Source organism: Branchiostoma floridae, chromosome 6, assembly GCF_000003815.2.
Source record: "Branchiostoma floridae strain S238N-H82 chromosome 6, Bfl_VNyyK, whole genome shotgun sequence".
In the NCBI taxonomy this organism is placed as follows: domain Eukaryota; kingdom Metazoa; phylum Chordata; class Leptocardii; order Amphioxiformes; family Branchiostomatidae; genus Branchiostoma; species Branchiostoma floridae.
This window is the reverse complement of record NC_049984.1, coordinates 24,035,049-24,052,862: the sequence shown is the minus strand read 5'-3', so window position 1 is coordinate 24,052,862 and position 17,814 is coordinate 24,035,049. Positions and strand designations below refer to the sequence as shown.

At 42.1% G+C, this 17,814-nt stretch overlaps 3 protein-coding genes across 3 annotated transcripts in view; all 3 read right to left on the bottom strand.

The window, feature by feature from the left end:
* Positions 1–4,631: 4,631 nt before the first annotated feature.
* On the bottom strand, positions 4,632–6,653 carry LOC118417761 (major facilitator superfamily domain-containing protein 6-B-like). The gene is made up of 3 exons (XM_035823464.1): positions 6,404–6,653; positions 5,540–5,689; positions 4,632–4,912 (listed from the first exon to the last, which is right to left on the bottom strand). Exons 1-3 carry the CDS (start codon positions 6,651–6,653, stop codon positions 4,710–4,712), a joined length of 603 nt encoding a protein of 200 aa, XP_035679357.1. The 3' UTR covers positions 4,632–4,709.
* Positions 6,654–7,253: 600 nt separating this feature from the next.
* Positions 7,254–11,417, bottom strand: LOC118418225. The gene is made up of 5 exons (XM_035824068.1): positions 11,197–11,417; positions 9,651–9,801; positions 8,978–9,125; positions 8,257–8,497; positions 7,254–7,817 (listed from the first exon to the last, which is right to left on the bottom strand). The coding sequence occupies exons 2-5, from the start codon at positions 9,718–9,720 to the stop codon at positions 7,269–7,271; spliced, it is 1,008 nt and encodes a 335-aa protein (XP_035679961.1). The 5' UTR covers positions 9,721–9,801; positions 11,197–11,417; the 3' UTR covers positions 7,254–7,268.
* A 1,150-nt stretch (positions 11,418–12,567) lies between these two features.
* Positions 12,568–17,814, bottom strand: part of LOC118418224 (guanylate-binding protein 1-like) — an 11,782-nt gene continuing 6,535 nt past the window's right edge. Inside the window, exons 5-11 of the mRNA XM_035824067.1 lie at positions 16,920–17,083; positions 16,216–16,343; positions 15,531–15,820; positions 14,997–15,192; positions 14,513–14,649; positions 13,621–13,797; positions 12,568–13,318 (exon numbers count right to left, since the gene is read on the bottom strand). Coding sequence (XP_035679960.1) covers positions 13,121–13,318; positions 13,621–13,797; positions 14,513–14,649; positions 14,997–15,192; positions 15,531–15,820; positions 16,216–16,343; positions 16,920–17,083 — 1,290 coding nt within the window. The 3' untranslated portion in view covers positions 12,568–13,120. The remainder of the gene's footprint in view (positions 13,319–13,620; positions 13,798–14,512; positions 14,650–14,996; positions 15,193–15,530; positions 15,821–16,215; positions 16,344–16,919; positions 17,084–17,814) is intronic.

Below are 17,814 nucleotides of genomic sequence, written 5' to 3'. Positions count from 1 at the left end.
TGGCACATAATGGGTGAATGTTGGTGAAACACGGTGAAAATGTGTCACCCGTGATTCGCATTGTTCCCATGTAAATATGGAAGGGTGAAAGCAAATATTGCACCTACGTGACAAAAGAGTGAAACATGGTGAAACAAACAGCAATTACGTCATTGTGTGTTTCACGAGCTAGCGACGTGCTCGCCGCTGTCCAGTCGACGGCATTGGGACTGAAGACTGCCCGCCCAGTTCCTCAGCGCAAGCCGAGGATTTTTTTCGCATTGCCGCTAGCTCCGCAAGCCGTGGAAATATCTTTGACACTGGGATTGAAGACTGCCCGCCCAGGATTTTTTACGCTTGCAGCTAGCTAAGACGTGCACGTGATCGCAATACGCACCTCTGATTGGTTGATCCTACAGCTGTAGGGGGTTCCCCGCTATCTACTTTCTTTGCTGCCCCATGATGCTTTGCGCCCACCCGTGTCAAAGAAAATTTCTTTTACATTTCTACGCACACAAAAAACGCTATATTCCACAATTACTTTGCAATATTGCCGTGTGGTAGTGACAGATTGTGAGATGAAGATTTCCTTCAACTGCTGGCATTGTAACGTTGTTATGCTCTGAACTTGCCAAGGACGATAACGTCCTTGGAACTTGCCCAGTGTTTCTCGACCGCCTATTATAAATCATAAGGTCCAACCTACCCCTACCTACTGGGAGGAAAGACACCACAACGTTTGGACCCTTTCGTACGCGCCGCGTTCACTAAGAGAAACGAAGTGTGACTGATATCCATCGAATACACGTACGCAAAGATACCTTAAATGTTTTCTCTTTACCTTGCAGATATAGTACAAGTTGAATCGCGGAGGTCTTTGGTTGAATAGACGTCTACAAATACGTTGTGCAGGGCACATTACAGGTCCTTTATTCCTGCTAATAAGCCATGCATAAACCAAGCAGCACATTCATGGCAGGCCGATACGTATGTCATACATACTAGTACTTGCATGGCCTTTGGCAATACCATCGAATCTGCAGGGTAGAATATCTCGCTAGCACGGTATGGCATGGTCGACCCGGACGGACGGACGGACGGACGGACGGACAGCAATCTAATATCAGTCTGATTGCCTTTCGCCGCCGAAGGGCGGCGAAAGACAAAAACGGCAAATATTTTAGTCAATAGCTGGACTGTGTGTTTTGAATTGTGCAAAAATCATTGTTAGGAATAGCTCTAACGTTATTAAAATAAATGATGTTAGGGCCAATATACGTAGATACTTACAGGAAATATAGTTATCTTGGATGGAAAGGGACGTGCTTTTATTTTATTTAGTAATGATCAACGTAATGTTGAAAGCCCTACAACAGTATCACCGTTGCGAACGAAGTGCGCCCACCCTAAATCAACAAAACTTTTGTTGTGTCCCGGGACCAAAAATCACTCCCAACGGTAGCTACACAAATATGCCCCAGTGTAAAAACAAGCGGACGATATTGTTTGCTTTTTCGTAGGCAGTCCAGAGGTAACTTAACCGTAACTCCAGTGACCGAGTTTTTGCGCGGAATTCTAGCAGGTGTACAAGGTGTACTAGTGTAGAAATGCCTGGGGCGACCATACTTTGCCCGGGCTACTGTAAAAAGGATATCGACCACTGCTTAAGATAATCACTAATGAATGGTTTGTAGTAATGAAGTAAAAGAACACAATGGTGTGAACTCAGCTGGTTATTATGAGGTTCCGTCATTCCAGGGTGACTAGTTAAGGTTGTTGAAGAGACCAGTGGCGCCGGCCGAAACAAGTCTTTTCTCTAAGTATGATCACAATCCAGTCGGGTTGATTGAAAAAACGATTTTGATGACGTTTCGTCTGTTGTGTTGTCATAAATATCATATACTTTACAAGTGCATGATGTTAAGGTTTGTGTCAGCAAATCAATGACATTCTTATGACAGACATGGTGTCCGTGTTTTGAAAGCTGTTTGATGTAACATCATCATACAAGCTGTCTTGCGATAAGTGAAAAAGTTAACGTTACTCCAAAAGTCACTGTACTAGATACTTGTGGAGAATGAAGGGTGAATGGTGCTAGCCTGCTAGGTGTCATATCGCCAAAAATCGAGGAAAAATCGTGCAACGAGTCCATGTGAGAAAAGATTCATGTGACATTTTCGCATCACAACTTCAAGAAAAAAAGACTAATGTTTCCTCGAATGTTTCCTCGCAGTCTTATATGCTAGTCCCTATGTGTTGATTTATTCATACCTATAGATATCCATATATATGTGTTTAGCTGTACTGTAAGTAGTTGTTATACATGTAGACCTTACGAAAGCCGCTGTGCTTTTGTTGTGTCAATAAAGATTTTCTATGATTATATACGTATGTGTCGTGGCAATTGTTATAGTAACATACAGTTGTTGTTAACATTACCTAGTGGCACATAGGTCAGCAAGTTTTCTTGCTGTTTCAGTAGCAGTGTGTGACTGACAGAGAGAGACCACAATCTTTACAATAGCGGTTGCTGGCCCTTCCTGTTCTAAATTCTTATCATCTTTATCATCATTAAGTTGACAATTCTCCTAATTAGGGGAAGTGCCATGCGTGTAATGACCATCATGAGCCACACGATTATCGGTAGTTATATATGCTCCATAAAATTCTTCATAAAGATAACAATCGTATTGTGGCGACTGTACTCCGTGGTAATTATTTTGGCTCACGAAATATCTCTTTCAACCATGTCGAATTTTGAAGCTGGTATTGTTGTCGTCGTTATTGTTGTTGTTGTTGTTCACCTCGTAGATATTGTCAGAAAGTGTATTTCCTTGCTGTTTCAGTGGTATAGCAGGGTATTTTTCACAGGAAGGGGTGCTAGCCTTTCCCTTTAAACGTACTCGAGACAAACAGACCGCACCCATATTTTACATCCCTTCCGAAAGACGGGTGCTGCCCCAACCGAGATGGCCTACCCAGGATTGAACGGTCAACCGGCGTTTTCCAGTTACTACTGGTAACTATCTCTACTAGATGCGGAGGCATCCCCAAATGAAAATCTGGTACGTGTACACATTTTTAAATAATGTAGACAATACATTCTAGTGTTTGTACGCGCTATATTGTAATGTCACAACATTATTTCTTTAGTGTCATTTGTAAATTGATTCAGACAAATATATTTCTATGACTCCTTCCCTACTCTTTACTGCCGCACATGTTAATCATTAAACAAAGGTAGAGTGTAACGTAAGAGGGGACACAAACACTTCGCCGGCATTGTTCATTCCTTACTGTACAATGTTAGGGCACGGGTGTAACAAAACATCGGGTCATCCTTCATTCGCGACAACAGCTCCCCCTGCCGTATTCAGTTACACATGGCACCTTCTCAGTTTCAATCCAGAAATAACTTCATTTCTTTTGCAACAAAACTGATGAAATATGAGATCAAACAGTGAATAGTATCCAATCTTCTTTAATCAAATACTAGATGTAAAGGAACCCGCACTTTAACTCAATTGTATGCGTAGATTTTTAGGGTCAAGGTTGATACGATTATATGGATGAAATCCCCATAGGAATCCCAAAACTGATGCGAGCGTGCAACGAAGTTACCGTACAAGTGTTACAGTCGTGATTTTTGGTATGTTGTATGTGGTATATGGTATGGTATGATAAAAATGCTACAATACTAGTAGCCTTCTTTGCTAAGACTTTAAATTTGTACGTTGAACAACATATTGTTGAATAACATATTGTGTTATTTGGGTAGAGAAGATCATCAACCGATAATACATACTAATGAGGACCTTATCTGCATAATCACTGAGAAACACGATATAATACATCACTCGAAAATTGTTATTTGGGTAGAGAAGAAGGTCAACACGATATATGCTAATGTAGACCTTAATTTGCATACTCACTGAGAAACACTTAATATATCACTCGAAAAAGTTAACATCATTTGGCGAGGTCTTGGAACTCTAGTTACCATTTGTCTTCAAGAGTTGTTGTTCAAAATCCATTCGGAATGACGAAATCACTTTGATTTGGTTAGAATGCATTCATTTTTTAATATCCTAACTTCCCCACATTCACAGATGGAAATACAGAACAATTTCCTCTTAATATCGCAGAACCCACAAATTGTAGAAAAACGTTTGGCTTTTCGTCATCTTCCATAAGAGAAGTCAAAACCCAGCCCGTTTAGAAATAGTCAACACTAAGAGTCGAGTAGCCTCTTTTTACAATAATGTTAATCTCTATTCACTGCATGTCTCATTTGTGTCCAATTCCGGAAAGCCTTAGTAATTTCAAAATAGATTGATCAGATATATATTTGTAGGTGTGATACTAGTATATCAAAGGATAATGAACATGTAGGTTGCAATTAGACATTTCCAGAAAGAAAGCCAAGTCTAGGGATTCTGCCAGAATTTTGGGAACCTGAGCCAGAATTCTTGCTTTGAGCTAGAATTATCCCTGAGCCAGAATTCCGTCATAATTCTGGAACCCTAAGCCAGAATTTTTTAGACCTCATGATCGTGGAGACATCTAATTGCAACCTACATATTTATCATCCTTTGATGTATCATACCTACAAATATTAATTCATCTGGTCAATCTATTTTGAAAATATTAAGGTTTTCCGGAATTAGAGTGTTTGTCCGGAATTACACTGTCGCCTGTTACTTTCATTATTGTTTCAGTCCGGTCTTGTTTCAGTCCTGTGGTTTAACAAGACGAAGGAATCCAATATTTTCACCAGCTCCATTGCTCACATTTCCACCGCGAAGGAACGCACCAGGCTTCAAACTTCCACCGCCAAGGAACGTATCTGGTTCGTCCGACTCGGCTGCTGCGTTATTGGAAGGCACCAATGGATCTTTCGTTTCACTTTCTCCCATGGTGTCTGAGGGTCGTTCTATTGGGACAAAAAATTTTCATTATTAAATAAAGGATCTATCTGTTATACCGATTGCAAAGAATTTGTCTCTCTCTTATGTGGTTCAATTTGGATCGGCTATATGACAATAACGTTAATGACCCGCCTGTTCCTCGTTTTACTAGTATATGGTGCGATGACGCCTGGGCATTTGCTATAACAACCTAATAAAACCACCTTGTTCGCATCGGTCACTCAGTGGTTTTATTCGGTGGTTATAGCAAAGGACCATGCTTTATCACACCATACACACCTCGGGGTGGGTCATTAACCCTTAATTAGAACATGTTAGCAAAATGACATATTAAGGGGATCTGAGTGGGGGTCTGACAACGCTTTACGCTGAATTCAGAAGAACACACTACGTATTTTGCTATTAAAATCAAGGAAGAGATTGGCTCAAATTTTGGCCGTCTCGCTACACATTACGTGAATTAGACGGTACATAGGCTGCCTACGCTTTACGGAAAAGAGACATAAGGAAAACGGTACAAACTAGAAAGGCAGATAAAACGACTAAATTTTAAAAGGCGAAAAGGGTAAAAAAAACATGTTAAGCATAGACTCTGTGGTATATTTGAAATATAACGGTCAGTGTGCTCTCACCTGTTGGGTTCTGTTTCCTCCCAAAACACATGTACAGCACGTAGAACAGGAGGAATCCGATCAGGCAGGACACGGCGAAGGACCGGAAGAACACCATGGCGCCATATCCTTGGAATATTGGACCGCCGACTAGGTTGCCCAACGTGTGGCCTATATATAAAGCGGGACCACAAAGTTATAATATACACCAGTAATGCATGTAATGCTATGGGAAAGCGGAGGGGAAAAAGGGTATCAATATCTCAAGAATTGAGACTGCAAAACACAAACACTCACGCTCAAAAGATACAAAAACCGGAAGTTCTGCTGCAGTACCAAGGTCACATGGGAGTGGGGCCAAAATCTACCTTGATCTTTGTCTTCTCTGCCCTTATCCACGTCCAGAGGTTCTAAAGTTATGTTGAGTACAAATATCTAAAAGCGCAAACACAGAGACAGACAGACAGAAACACAGACATACACACACAGGCACACACACACAATACCTCATCCTCTTTCATGGAGGCAAATGATTCAAACAGCCCTGACATTCTGAGCAAGTTAGGGAGCCCAAACATACATCACTCCTTCCTCACATCACAAGCTATCTGTCACCAAAAGATCAAGACCATAGCATGTCCAGGTTAAAAGATACAAAAAAAGTTCTGCTGCAGTACCAGGGTCACATACTATGGGGCCCAAAATCGTCCTTGACCTTGGTCTCCCCAACATCTATCGACAGACCAAATATCATTGTTCGTAATTGACCAAGAGGTTCTCGAGTTAATTGCTGATTACAAAAATCTGCAATATAAAATACAAACGCAGAAACACACAGACACACACACCAGAAACAATATCTCCATGGAGATAAAAAAAACTCACCAAATCCGTAGAAGGTGGTGGCTGCAAGTCCTTGAGCGAAAGACTGCAAGTCGTCTGGGGCGGAGATGCTGGCGTATGACGTCGCCGCTGCCCACGTGACGGCGTGGTAACCGTTCAGTGAGTCTACCGCCACGATCCACCACGGATTGCTGACGAAGGAATACAGCAGGAACCTGAGACCCAACGCTACGAACGAACCACCTGTAGTAAATGTGAGAAATGAGTAGAGACAGATCGACAGAAACAACATCCTGACTTCGAACCTAGGCCTACTCTGTGAAAATGAAAGCGTCTGAAATTCTTCCGACGCCGTCTAAAAGCGTCTAAGAGCGTCTAAGCCCGTTTCAAACCGTCTGGACCCATCAGAAACGGCCACAGACACATAGTGAGCGTCCAGGACGTCCTGCCTATTTTTGGTTTAACGCCCGGACGGCGGACGGCTGAAAGACGTTTATATAGTGCGCAGAATCCGGGCCGCCAGATCATTATCTAAGACGCTAAACCACTAAATGCCTGACAACCGTTTGGCATGGTCAGTTTTGCAGTCCTTGAACCTCACGTTACACTACTCCCCCTTTTCTTTTCAAGATTCGTCCTCGAATCTCCGAGTTCGATATCCCTGTGTGGCACATCTCTAGCCTGTTACTAACAGTGTGGGACATCTCTAGCCTGTTATGTTACTAACAGGGTCGGCATGGGAACCAATGTAATAAAGGGCCGAATCCGGGCCGCCATATCACAAACCCAACACGCTAAACCGCTGCGCTAAAAGGCTGACAGATCATAAACCAAGACGCTAAACTACAACGCTAAAAGGCTGACAGCCGCGTGGCATGGTTAGTTTAGCAGACCTTGAACCCCGCTGTTACGTATACACACCTATTGCCGCCACGTGGCCGAGCTTCCTGATGACCCAGCCGGCGACGATGTACACCGGGATCTCGGACGCGTTCTTCACGAGAAGGTATGTACCGAGAACGGTCTGGCTGGCACCCAGGTTTTTCAGATGAAGGAGAAGGTACGTGTCACCAGCGCCATCACAGGCGCCCAACAGAATTACAACAAAAAGGACGATGAGGAGATGGACTTGCGAAAGCAGTCTCCCCATGCTCTTTATAAATCCTATGGACGGTTCTGTGCTCCAGTCCTTCACGGCCAGCAGGCAAGTTATAGATAACACCATGAAGGTCAAAAACATGTAGAAGGCCACGGAATAATTAGGCTCGTTCCCAGGGGTGTCTGTAGCTGGGCTCGTCCTGTTCCCAGGATTCTGTGACTTCTGAGTGGTGAACGTATCCATGGCAACGCCTGACAAGAAAGCAACAAGCGAGAATCCGACGGCTCCAAAGACGCGCTGTCGTCCGAATTCGCCTCTTTGGTTTTTCTTGATGATTTGATACGTTGCCGCCTCCACCTGAAAGATGTGAAGGAATAATGGTTCATCAGAATAATTATAATAAAAATGATAATACAATGCGTGTATGTACAAAAAAACTAGAGGGCCCAAACTTGTGTCACTTTTTCCTAAGCACAAGAGCTATCTAACACCCCCAAAATCGTGACCATAGCTTGTTCAGAGCACTCGATATTAAAACATGAAGTTACGCTGCAGTACCAAGGGAAGCCGCTAGGGAACCCAAAATCTACGAGTAATCCTTTTCAGTTTTTGTCTAACCTTACCAATACACCAAATATGAACCCAATCCATTTAGCCGTTCTCAAGTTATCTTGTTGACAGACACACAAACGTTTAAATAACGATACTGAAACTATATATAACGTACGTAGCGCTACATAGTGTCGTCCGGTGTGTTCAAAATGACATTCCTGACAAAACAGTGCCAAATGTTTACCTGTGAAACTGAGCTCCACTGCACACCGTGAGACAGGAAGATGATCCAGAAGAATAACCAGAAAGTTAGGGAGAACCAAGACTGAGTGTGCTCGGTGCCACTTTTCTCAGCTTCCGCTAGGTGTCTCTGCTGACTGGTCGCTTCAGTTGAAGTCGGTGAGGCCGGCACGGGTGGGATGAACAACATCGAGAAGTGCAGAACGGAAGCGATCGTTACGGTCAAGACAGCCACAATTTTTGGCCTAGGCACAGAGAATGTTATATGAATAAGTACAAGTCATGTATCACAATAATATGTGCCCATTGAGGCTCAAGGCGGGATGAGCTAAGTCTCTCAAATGCAAATGCAATCCCATAGTGGTAAATGATGGGAATTTCATAGTTACAACATTATGAATCTTATTGAAGGTAAAAATGCAAATGCCAAATGTAAATTAGTGTAACATTTACATAATTTATGAGTAAACAATAAAATGGCTTTCTTTGCTGAAATAAGACTTTCACACTTTGGACGTATACCAATTTTTGCATGATAGATTAAGGAACTCTATAAAAATCAAACCAGTTATATCTACAATAAGACAGCCAGGATCATCATAACACCAATGATTCATAATGTAAGATTTAAAAAGAAAAAAGGCATTCTTCATCGTAACTCTTGCTTATTGGGCAGGTATGTGCTCGTGGAACTCTAGTTACATATTCAAATGTGTTGCCCATACCTCCCAGTCTTGTCTGCAATGCTGCCGAGGAGTGGCTTGATGATAACTGACATGAAGTTTCCGGCAGACTTGATCACACCTATCTGGGACGGCAGCAGCCCCTGGTGTTTCATGTAGACGGCTATGTATGGGTGAATACACGCCGCTCCTGCAAGAAAAAAAAGTTTCAAAAAATCAAATCAAGGCAATCAGATATTGTTGAGGGAAGGAGAGGACTGAAATAAGATTTAGAAAAAAGCTATGCTACGGTTCAATTCGGAAAAGGGTCCCTTCGGATAGTTTTCCTGCATTTTCGGGCATGACCCCTACGTGTCCCCGTGGGAGAAACTGTGAATACCGGGCTATTTTGGGGCAAGACAGGGCCCCTGGATTTTTTAAACAATTAAAACCAAGCCGGGACCCGGCGACAAATTGACGCCGCGACTTGATTATACCCCCCCCCCCCCCCCCCTCTCCCCGCATCCGGCAGTCCACCGCGGCAAAATTGTGGCTTAGGGGCCCGGCCGGGGTTACACTCCCTGCGGGCACTGGTGCAACTGGAACCGTAGCATAAGGTATAATTTCGGCATTGGCGTTCCTCTTTTTTACCATAGAACTGTAGGATCTCAAGTAATGCACAATTAACATTTTTTCAATTCTCACGAAGTTTCTAACTTGAGAAGTACATTTGTACCAGAGAAAAAGAAGAAGAAGATCGCCTTGATGACCAAGAGGTCTCCGTCTACACAGTCGCAGGAAGACATCTTGAGAGATGAGTGTGGTCACGGGGAGTGATGCGTCACAGTTTGTAGGTACCGGGCTATTTTTGGGGCACGACAAGGACCCTGTGAGAAACAGATAATGGTACAGACAACATGAACAGTAGGGCAGTGAATGTGTTACAGTGTTTATTAATTTCTTTACTGCTTTTGAATTGATCCCGAACATTGCGCAAACTACTAACATCAACTCTCATAATTCCATGATTTGATGCCACCTCATGAGAAAAATGAATTTGAAGTGATTTAAAGATATGTACCAATGCAGCATCAGTAATCCTGAGATATAACGTTAGTTCCCCTTTATCCGTAGGGTAACCTATATCCGTTGTATATAAAAATAGGGTATTAGATAGGAGATCGTTAAGTCGTTGGGATGTAGTTTCACATTGCAATATCTTGAAAATGTTAACATTTGAAACCCACGTGGTTGACCGGAAATCTCTAAATACCCATTTTTTTTAAACAACGAATCTAGATTACCCCACGAATTAAAGTGAACTAGCGCTACACTTAAGATATTTAGGTGACAATCTTGAGAATGTTACAATTTAGGGGTATTACAGCACCCAGTGGAAATCTCCGAATTATGAGAGTTGACATTACCAGCTGCTACCGATTACCTTGGCGGAGTAAAACTTCTCTAGCCTTACTCCTAACGCTAGTTCACCTTTATCCGCAGGGTAACCTATATCCGTTGCTTTTGAATAACGGGTAGATAGGGGTATCAAGTCGACGGACGATAGTCTGAAACTACAATAGTTTGAACATATTACAACTTGAAACCACCGTCTGTCGAATTGATATCCCTTATTACCGTGTGGGTATAAACACAACGAATATAGGTTACCCTGCGGAAAAAGGTGAACTTGCGTTATAGAGTTGTAACATTAACAAAGTTCCACTTCCAGTGTAATCTATCATTCAACATATGTCCCGAAGAAACCCTGGCCAATTGGTGTTAGACCGGATGCTAGGTTACCGTTTCCAAGAACCTCCTTGTCGTTATTTCGCGTTTCGAACTTCTTCAATTCTCCTACATTCTAGATGTAGACAGTACAATTGCCTTGGGGCTTGAAAGCTTACCGTAGGGTTTGTCACAAAAGATTGTGTAGTTGTCTTACTAACTATGTGTATTGTACAGTCTTAAAACCAGTGGAATACGAAATACTGTACATCTTGAAACCGGTGGAATACGAAATACATACAAATTTTATTTCTAACTGCCCCTCTAACAATCAGGAAAGAAAATAGCTGGTATAAGAGGCCCAAAACCCACAAAAATTCCAATCGTTTGCTGACAAAAAGAAATGAATCAATCTTACAAATGTATTATACTAAGCTAATAGTTTCATTGTGCATGTGTAGATACGGGGTACATGTAATGTTTCTTATACCTAACCAGGTTTGTCTAGGTGCATATCAAAATTAAAGAAAGTAAAAAATAAAATTTAAGCTCACCGTACGTACGCGATTTTCTTCCCTAACGCACCTTCGTTGCTCCAACGATTGACTCCAACTTTTCTTCAAAACGTTCTAAGATACCACGATGTCGTGAGTCCATGTAAATAGCCATGACAAAATGCAATCCTCCAACCAAACGGTTTGGTAAGCTAGATTAATTCGTCCATTCTAAACTACTCAAAATACACAGTGTACACCTTGCTTGACCTTTGCCCCCCTTTTTCTGCTCCACAGACAACTTGTAAGACAAGTTGGACCTCATCTGAGCTGAGCGGATCTACTACTGCACTGCGCAAGTTATTCGCAAGGTGGCGCCATCCGGCTCAATTTACGGTAGCAGAACAGGTTTCTGTTTGTATAGCAGTTACATTTTATGATTTTATGCCAGTTTTTTTGCTTGTTTGTATAGCAGTTATCTAATTGTATACCAGATTTTTATTGGATACAATTTTTATTCTATACAAGTTTTATTGCTGTTAACAGGATTTATCATTGTATACCAGTTCTCTGGTTGCATACACCAGTTTTATGATTGAATGCCGGCGTCAGTCTCTGATTGTATAGCATTTTATTAAATACAGATTTTCTGACTGATTACCAGTTTTGTAACTGAATACAAGTGTTGTGGTTTAACACCAATTTTCTGATTGAATATTTGTATTCTCGCTGTAGAACATATTTCTTTTATCTATTTATAATGCTTTTCACAACAGTGGTCAGTATGGTAAAACAGGTGATCCTTGTCATGGTCAACTTTTAAATGCTCCCATACCGAAACAATGCATGTGGTACAACAAGTATGCAATCGATATTATACAAAAAGAAACAATCAATCTGAATCAGCATATACAAATCAACACAGAAAATCAACTTAACAGGAAAGAAATGATTAAATCAAATACTAAGTAAAAATTATTGTAATATAGTATTATAATATAAGATTCAGTATGAAGTACACATTCTTCGCATGTCTGAGGATGAACTTGTCAATCTCTTTGCTCTTTACGTCTCGTCTCATGGTAGACAAGGGCGCCAACATATCAACTTATCTACAGTACGTCCAACGGCTCATATGAGACCAGGGTTGTAGCCAGCCTGAAATCATTTTCCGTCCCCCCAACTTTGAATCCCATCGCGAAAGGTGAGACAATTCTAAGAGGGGTCCAGGGGTATGCTTCTCCATGGGCATGTTTCTCAAGAAAATTTTGGAATCTAGACCTTTTAAAATGCTATTTCCTACATTTTGAGGTGTAAATTTTGCTGGTAGACTAAGCTGTTGAACGGCATCTGTTTTGGTAAAAAAAATTACAAAGGGAGATAGGTTTTTTTTATATGGTTTACATTATCAATTTTTGTCTGTCACAGAGCATGGAATGGGCAAATTTTTTTTCATCCTCAGCTGCAAAATTCTGTCAAAGGACTGAAGGACAGGCACTGGCTACAACCGTGTGTGAGACTATCATGGCCAGATCACACTAAAACAGATCGTTCATCTTGCCGACAACAAACAGGACTGAGGGAAACTTACAGTCGTTTGCATAGCAGCCGACCGATAATGATGATGGAGTATGAAATAAGCGAGGCCTTGTAGCAAGGCAAGTGGTGCATCCGCATAGTAACGATCACGTACACGATTGAAAATATCCATTGCCGTTAGGGCGCGGTCATATATAGGGCGTGCGATCCTTCGTGCATTTTGAAGGACAAAAATGTACGTCTCCAGCAAAGTTCAACTGTCTTTGTTCACAAAATGCTGTTTTGGATCCATGTCGGTGGTTGGTTCTGTCACGGTCTACTTGAAAATCCTATGACATCCAAATCGTACGACAATCGCACGACCTGTGTGACCTCATCAATAGCATATCTATGGTCCTTTTTTGGTCAGCCTTTTTCTACTGAATGATGATAAACTTGTCAAGTTTTAGATGATGTTCTTGGCCTTCAGCTGGCGGAACACATCTTCTATGGCGTGTTCCACAGCGCCCTGTCGGCTCTGTCTGTTCCCTGACTTGCCCGTAACACCACTGGTGACGTCACGGGCAGTGCCTTTGTAGACTTGTTGCCAATTGTAGATCCTCCTTTCCGTGTCGTAAGAGATGTTTCTTCCCGCTATGTTAACCTGTGGTTTACCAGCAAATAGAAAAAGATCAGGCAATGAAATATATATGTCATGTAGAAGCCTGCTCAAGGTTTGAAGTGCGCATGAGTATTGTGACCTCGCCCATGCGGAATTTTACAATGAAACGGCTTACTAGTATATCAACAACTGATCACTCGTTATACAAGCAATGCACTTTTGGCTTCATGGAATCATGCCATCCTCAATGAGACAAACACGCAAGACAATGGTATACCTGTTCAAACTTTTAGCCCACTGGATGTGTGGTAGTTACTACAACTTAATCATTACTGCAGCATTACCTGCCCACTGCTGCCGTAACTGGTGTCTCTGATGGTTCTGCGTATCTCAGCTTCTGTAGTCAGTCTCTTCGCTTCTGCCTCTGCTGCCAGCCTCTTCTCCTCTTCTGCCGCTCTCTCTGCCTCTGCACGCCTCTGTGCTTCAGCAGCCCTTTCAGCTGCCGCCCTGGCCTCTTCTTTCTACCAATGGGTGACCAGGTCTTGATTATACATAGAGGAAGGTACACGCCAGGGAGCAAACATCGACCATATCTACGTACCAAATATCATTACGCTTCATACTGAGGTTGTAAAGACACAAGACCACAGACACACTAAAACATCACTCACTCGCTCGCTCACTCACTCACTCACTCACTCACTCACTCACTCACTCACTCACTCACTCACTCACTCACTCACTCACTCACTCACTCACTCACTCACTCACTCACTCACTCACTCACTCACTCACTCACGGCCCGTAACCACAGTGGTCGTAGGGGCTCCACGACATCCGACACTAAGATATACCTACACTTAATGGGGGTGAATGTGAATAGAAATACAGTGACACTCCGTGACACTAAATCACAAGTACTTAGTTAACAGCCGCAACAGCCATACTGAATTATCGTTTTCTTATCTCTCTCTCTCTCTCTCTCTCTCTCTCTCTCTCTCTCTCTCTCTCTTGCAATAGATTTGTAAAAAAAATAATAAACAAGGCCTCGTAGTACAATGTTTTTTTCTGGTTCTATAAGAGAATAAGATTCATACAGAAGACATAGTGAAGTATACTGAAGTATTCTTCGGAAGACATAGCAGCCTACTACTTCTGTATGCTTCATATGATGACATTTCTAATTCACTTCTAACTTTGCGTAATCAATGACATTTCACTTTGACTTCTTCCTACCTTTCTCTCTTCTTCTTTCAGCCGTTTATCATCTTCTACCAGCTTCTGTTCAGTGTCCTTGATCATGTGTCTCCTCGTGGTTTCCGCGATGCGAAAAGTCTCCAGAACGGCCTCAACAGCAGGACCTTTTCCAAAAGCTGGATAAACGAGAACAAACAGTGAAGATTAGTACATTTAATGAAGGGAATCTTTTTTACACAACAATGTTTAGTCAGAACCATGTTTTACTCACAACGACGTTCTTATGGGCAATTTTGACTGGTTCACATTGTACTGCAGCATATGTGTTAATAAATCAGCATTGCCCTGAAGAAGGTGACAGACGGTCATGATTTTTACCTGATGTAAAAGGGATTTGAGTCTGGAGGTCCTAGATTGCATGGTCCTTTGACCTGCTAACCTGCTACTAGTACTAATTGTGTACAGATAAGCGTTTTAGTCTTCAGAACCGTATACGGTATACTTATTCACTGATTATACCCACCTCTGTGTCTGTAACTATTGAAGACGACATCCATATCTCTCACGTATGCGTCGAATCCACCGATTCTGTTGTAGGCGCCTTTTCCCAGGTTGTCCTGAACAGATTGGTCGACTTCTCCGAGAATGTCCTCACAAAGAGTCTTGGACTTGGAGCCGTTCAGTTGAAGTAAGGAAAGACGTTCTTTTTCCAATCCAGCCTAAAATGAGTACACAATCAGTATCAGCTCTGTTAAGTCTCGACGAATTGATTGTGTATACAACAAAGCAATGTCAGGAGAGGGGATACAAAGAACAAGCTGTCTACAACAGGGCCTTTCAGTTGCAACCTCCGTTGAATTGCGACGGGCCACGATACCGACTTTCAAGAACGTTTGACCTATTGCTCACGTCACACGTCCGTACGGTCACGTGTTCTGAGCAATCGGTCAGTCATCCTGAAGATGATTAAGTATGGTTTTTGGTGAAAGTTTACTCTTCTGTGCTTTAAAAATGCTTTATCTTTGTTTTGGATTCATTTCAATTAATTCACAGTCACCTGAAGGTGCTCCTTCCAGGACCCAGACTTGTCCCACTTCCCCACGTCTGCACACAACTTCGAAACCGCGTCCTCTGCCGCTGCTTTGATTCTCTTGTTGCAATCCTGCTCATCAGTTGGTATGGACGGCTTCACTGTGTTCTCAACGGTCTCTAGGAACTGCTGCATGTTCTCGTCTACAGCCCTGCGGCACTCCCCTTCCACCATGGCATCGTACGCACCGACAACAGACGGTAGGGCTCTGGGGCCGTTGATGGCGCCGACGTAGTACCGCATGATGTCGAGTAGACCTGAAACAGATACCCAAAGTTGAAGGTCAGTGCTATAGAGCTAACTTCAGTTACCTCCTGCATGAAGTTTCACCTTCGGTAATACTGATTGTTTGTGATTGTGTTTGTGTGTTTGAACCTAACTCGAGATCCTTTTGATTGATCGATTTGACTGAACTTGAGAATGTTGAGGTCACAAAGAAACCTGTCATAGCGCGCATACACACACGCCGTATAGTAAAGCTAAGGCATAAAAAATACTGGACTTTCTGTTTTATTTACCTTTGGTAATGCTTAAGATCTTCTTGTCATTGGAAGTGGATTTTAATTAGCGCTATCTCTATCATAAGATATGTTTGTAGCTGCTGTATGGTAATTGCATAGTATAGCTCTAAACAGAACAAAAAAGAGCAGACCTGTTGTTTTCAAACTGACTTGATTCACCGTCTTGACTAGACCAGAATTCCAGACCTCCCCGATGAAGTTGTTAACAGCGTCGTTGTATTCCCTCTGAAGAGCACCAGCCGTCACTTTGTCAAGGTTACTGAAAGTTGAAGTTATTTTTTAGATACGTTGAAGTTATTTTTTAGATACGTGTGTTGGGTTATCTTATGTATGTAGGTTTAACGCATCTCCATACCATTTACAGGGAGAAGCTCTACATGTCATGCTCAAATGTCGAATGTAACATCGAACGTTAAGCTTAAGCGGGGCTACAGCCCTATCCTGGATCCATGGGATTTGATCAACATGGCAAAGTCCACCGAAGAAGCGTCGCCTCTTGCAGCTTTTGCAAAACAGACAAAGCGGGACATATATAATGTTTGATTAAGGTGACAGACAGAACCATTTTTTATCATGGATGACATGGAAGCTCATCTGTGTTGGTAGAAATCATGCTAAACTTCCTGTCACGTTTGATCAATTGCTGACGTCACGTATCCGCAAGGTCACGTGTCAGTAACTCACCCGAGTTTACGTCTAAAGTGATTGGTCATCAGTATTGATCCTGAGGAAGGAGACAGTGGTCATTGAAAATTTGATCTGTGATACCTCTGTGTTGGAAGAAAATTTAGCATGATTGTACTGGAACCATTTTCTTAGTTGTAAGATCGCGTACCTAAGTGTATCCCTGTCTGCTGTGGGAGGAGGAATCAGCCGAAGATGTCGCCTTGGGAAGAAATCTTTCACCGCGTCCGTCATTTCGTTGTGGGCACGGACCGCCTTCGTGTGTCCCTTCTTCCGTTCCAAAACGACCTCCAGATAGGCATCCGGTGACAGCCCCTATAAATAAGATGTATAAATTTAGATAAAACGTAATTCTTAATATGTAGATGATACGTAATTCGTTTAGCAAAGCTCTCAATGTAGACGCACGACGTTATCAGTTAACGAAAGACGATTGGCGTGTATAATGACAGACACAGACAACAGTATACAACAAAAAACTATGTGAGTTCGTATACACTTGCATTAGAAAGAGGGAAGAGGCATGTAAACAATAGTTATAGTGATAGAACATCTCCAGATGTTTAGTCTATCCGATTGTTCACTTGTAACACTACTTGTAATAGTATATAGTATTTAATGTAATACTATCGAATCACTGCATTTAGCCCATGAGGGCAACAGCATTCAAATAAAGATCATCAATATGTGGTGGCAGCAGAGCTATTTAATGGATCTAATGTCTAAAATATTGCACAATTCGACTAATTCACATGTTGAATTTACTTTGAATTCCTTCTTCTCTTAAATTTCGTTTTAAAAACGTAGTATCATGTGCTACAAAATCAGGCATATAGCGGTGACAAACTATTGACATTAATGCAGTTGATTGAAGATGTACTTTATTTTTCTGCAATGTCACAACACTCCGTTGTAGTCTTCGAACGGGCCTGTTTTTATTGAGGGTGGAGGGGGGGGGGGGGTCTTTGGTTCGCGATATACAACGTTGGCTAGGTTCTCTTGTACCGGGAAAGGAAACAAAAAACTCCCTTCCTCGGCAAACTCCC

Bases quoted from the DNA above. Each gene is read 5' to 3' on its own strand.
- LOC118417761 (XM_035823464.1), bottom strand. From the start codon at position 6,653: ATGTTGTTTCTGTCGATCTGTCTCTACTCATTTCTCACATTTACTACA. The intron at 5,690-6,403 runs GTGAGTTTTTTT...CTTTATATATAG, and splicing joins CACCACCTTCTACGGATTTG to GCCACACGTTGGGCAACCTA. The intron at 4,913-5,539 runs GTGAGAGCACAC...TTGTCCCAATAG, and splicing joins GAGGAAACAGAACCCAACAG to AACGACCCTCAGACACCATG.
- LOC118418225 (XM_035824068.1), bottom strand. From the start codon at position 9,720: ATGTCTTCCTGCGACTGTGTAGACGGAGACCTCTTGGTCATCAAGGCG. The intron at 8,498-8,977 runs GTATGGGCAACA...CTCTGTGCCTAG, and splicing joins ATTGCAGACAAGACTGGGAG to GCCAAAAATTGTGGCTGTCT. The intron at 7,818-8,256 runs GTAAACATTTGG...CACATCTTTCAG, and splicing joins AGTGGAGCTCAGTTTCACAG to GTGGAGGCGGCAACGTATCA.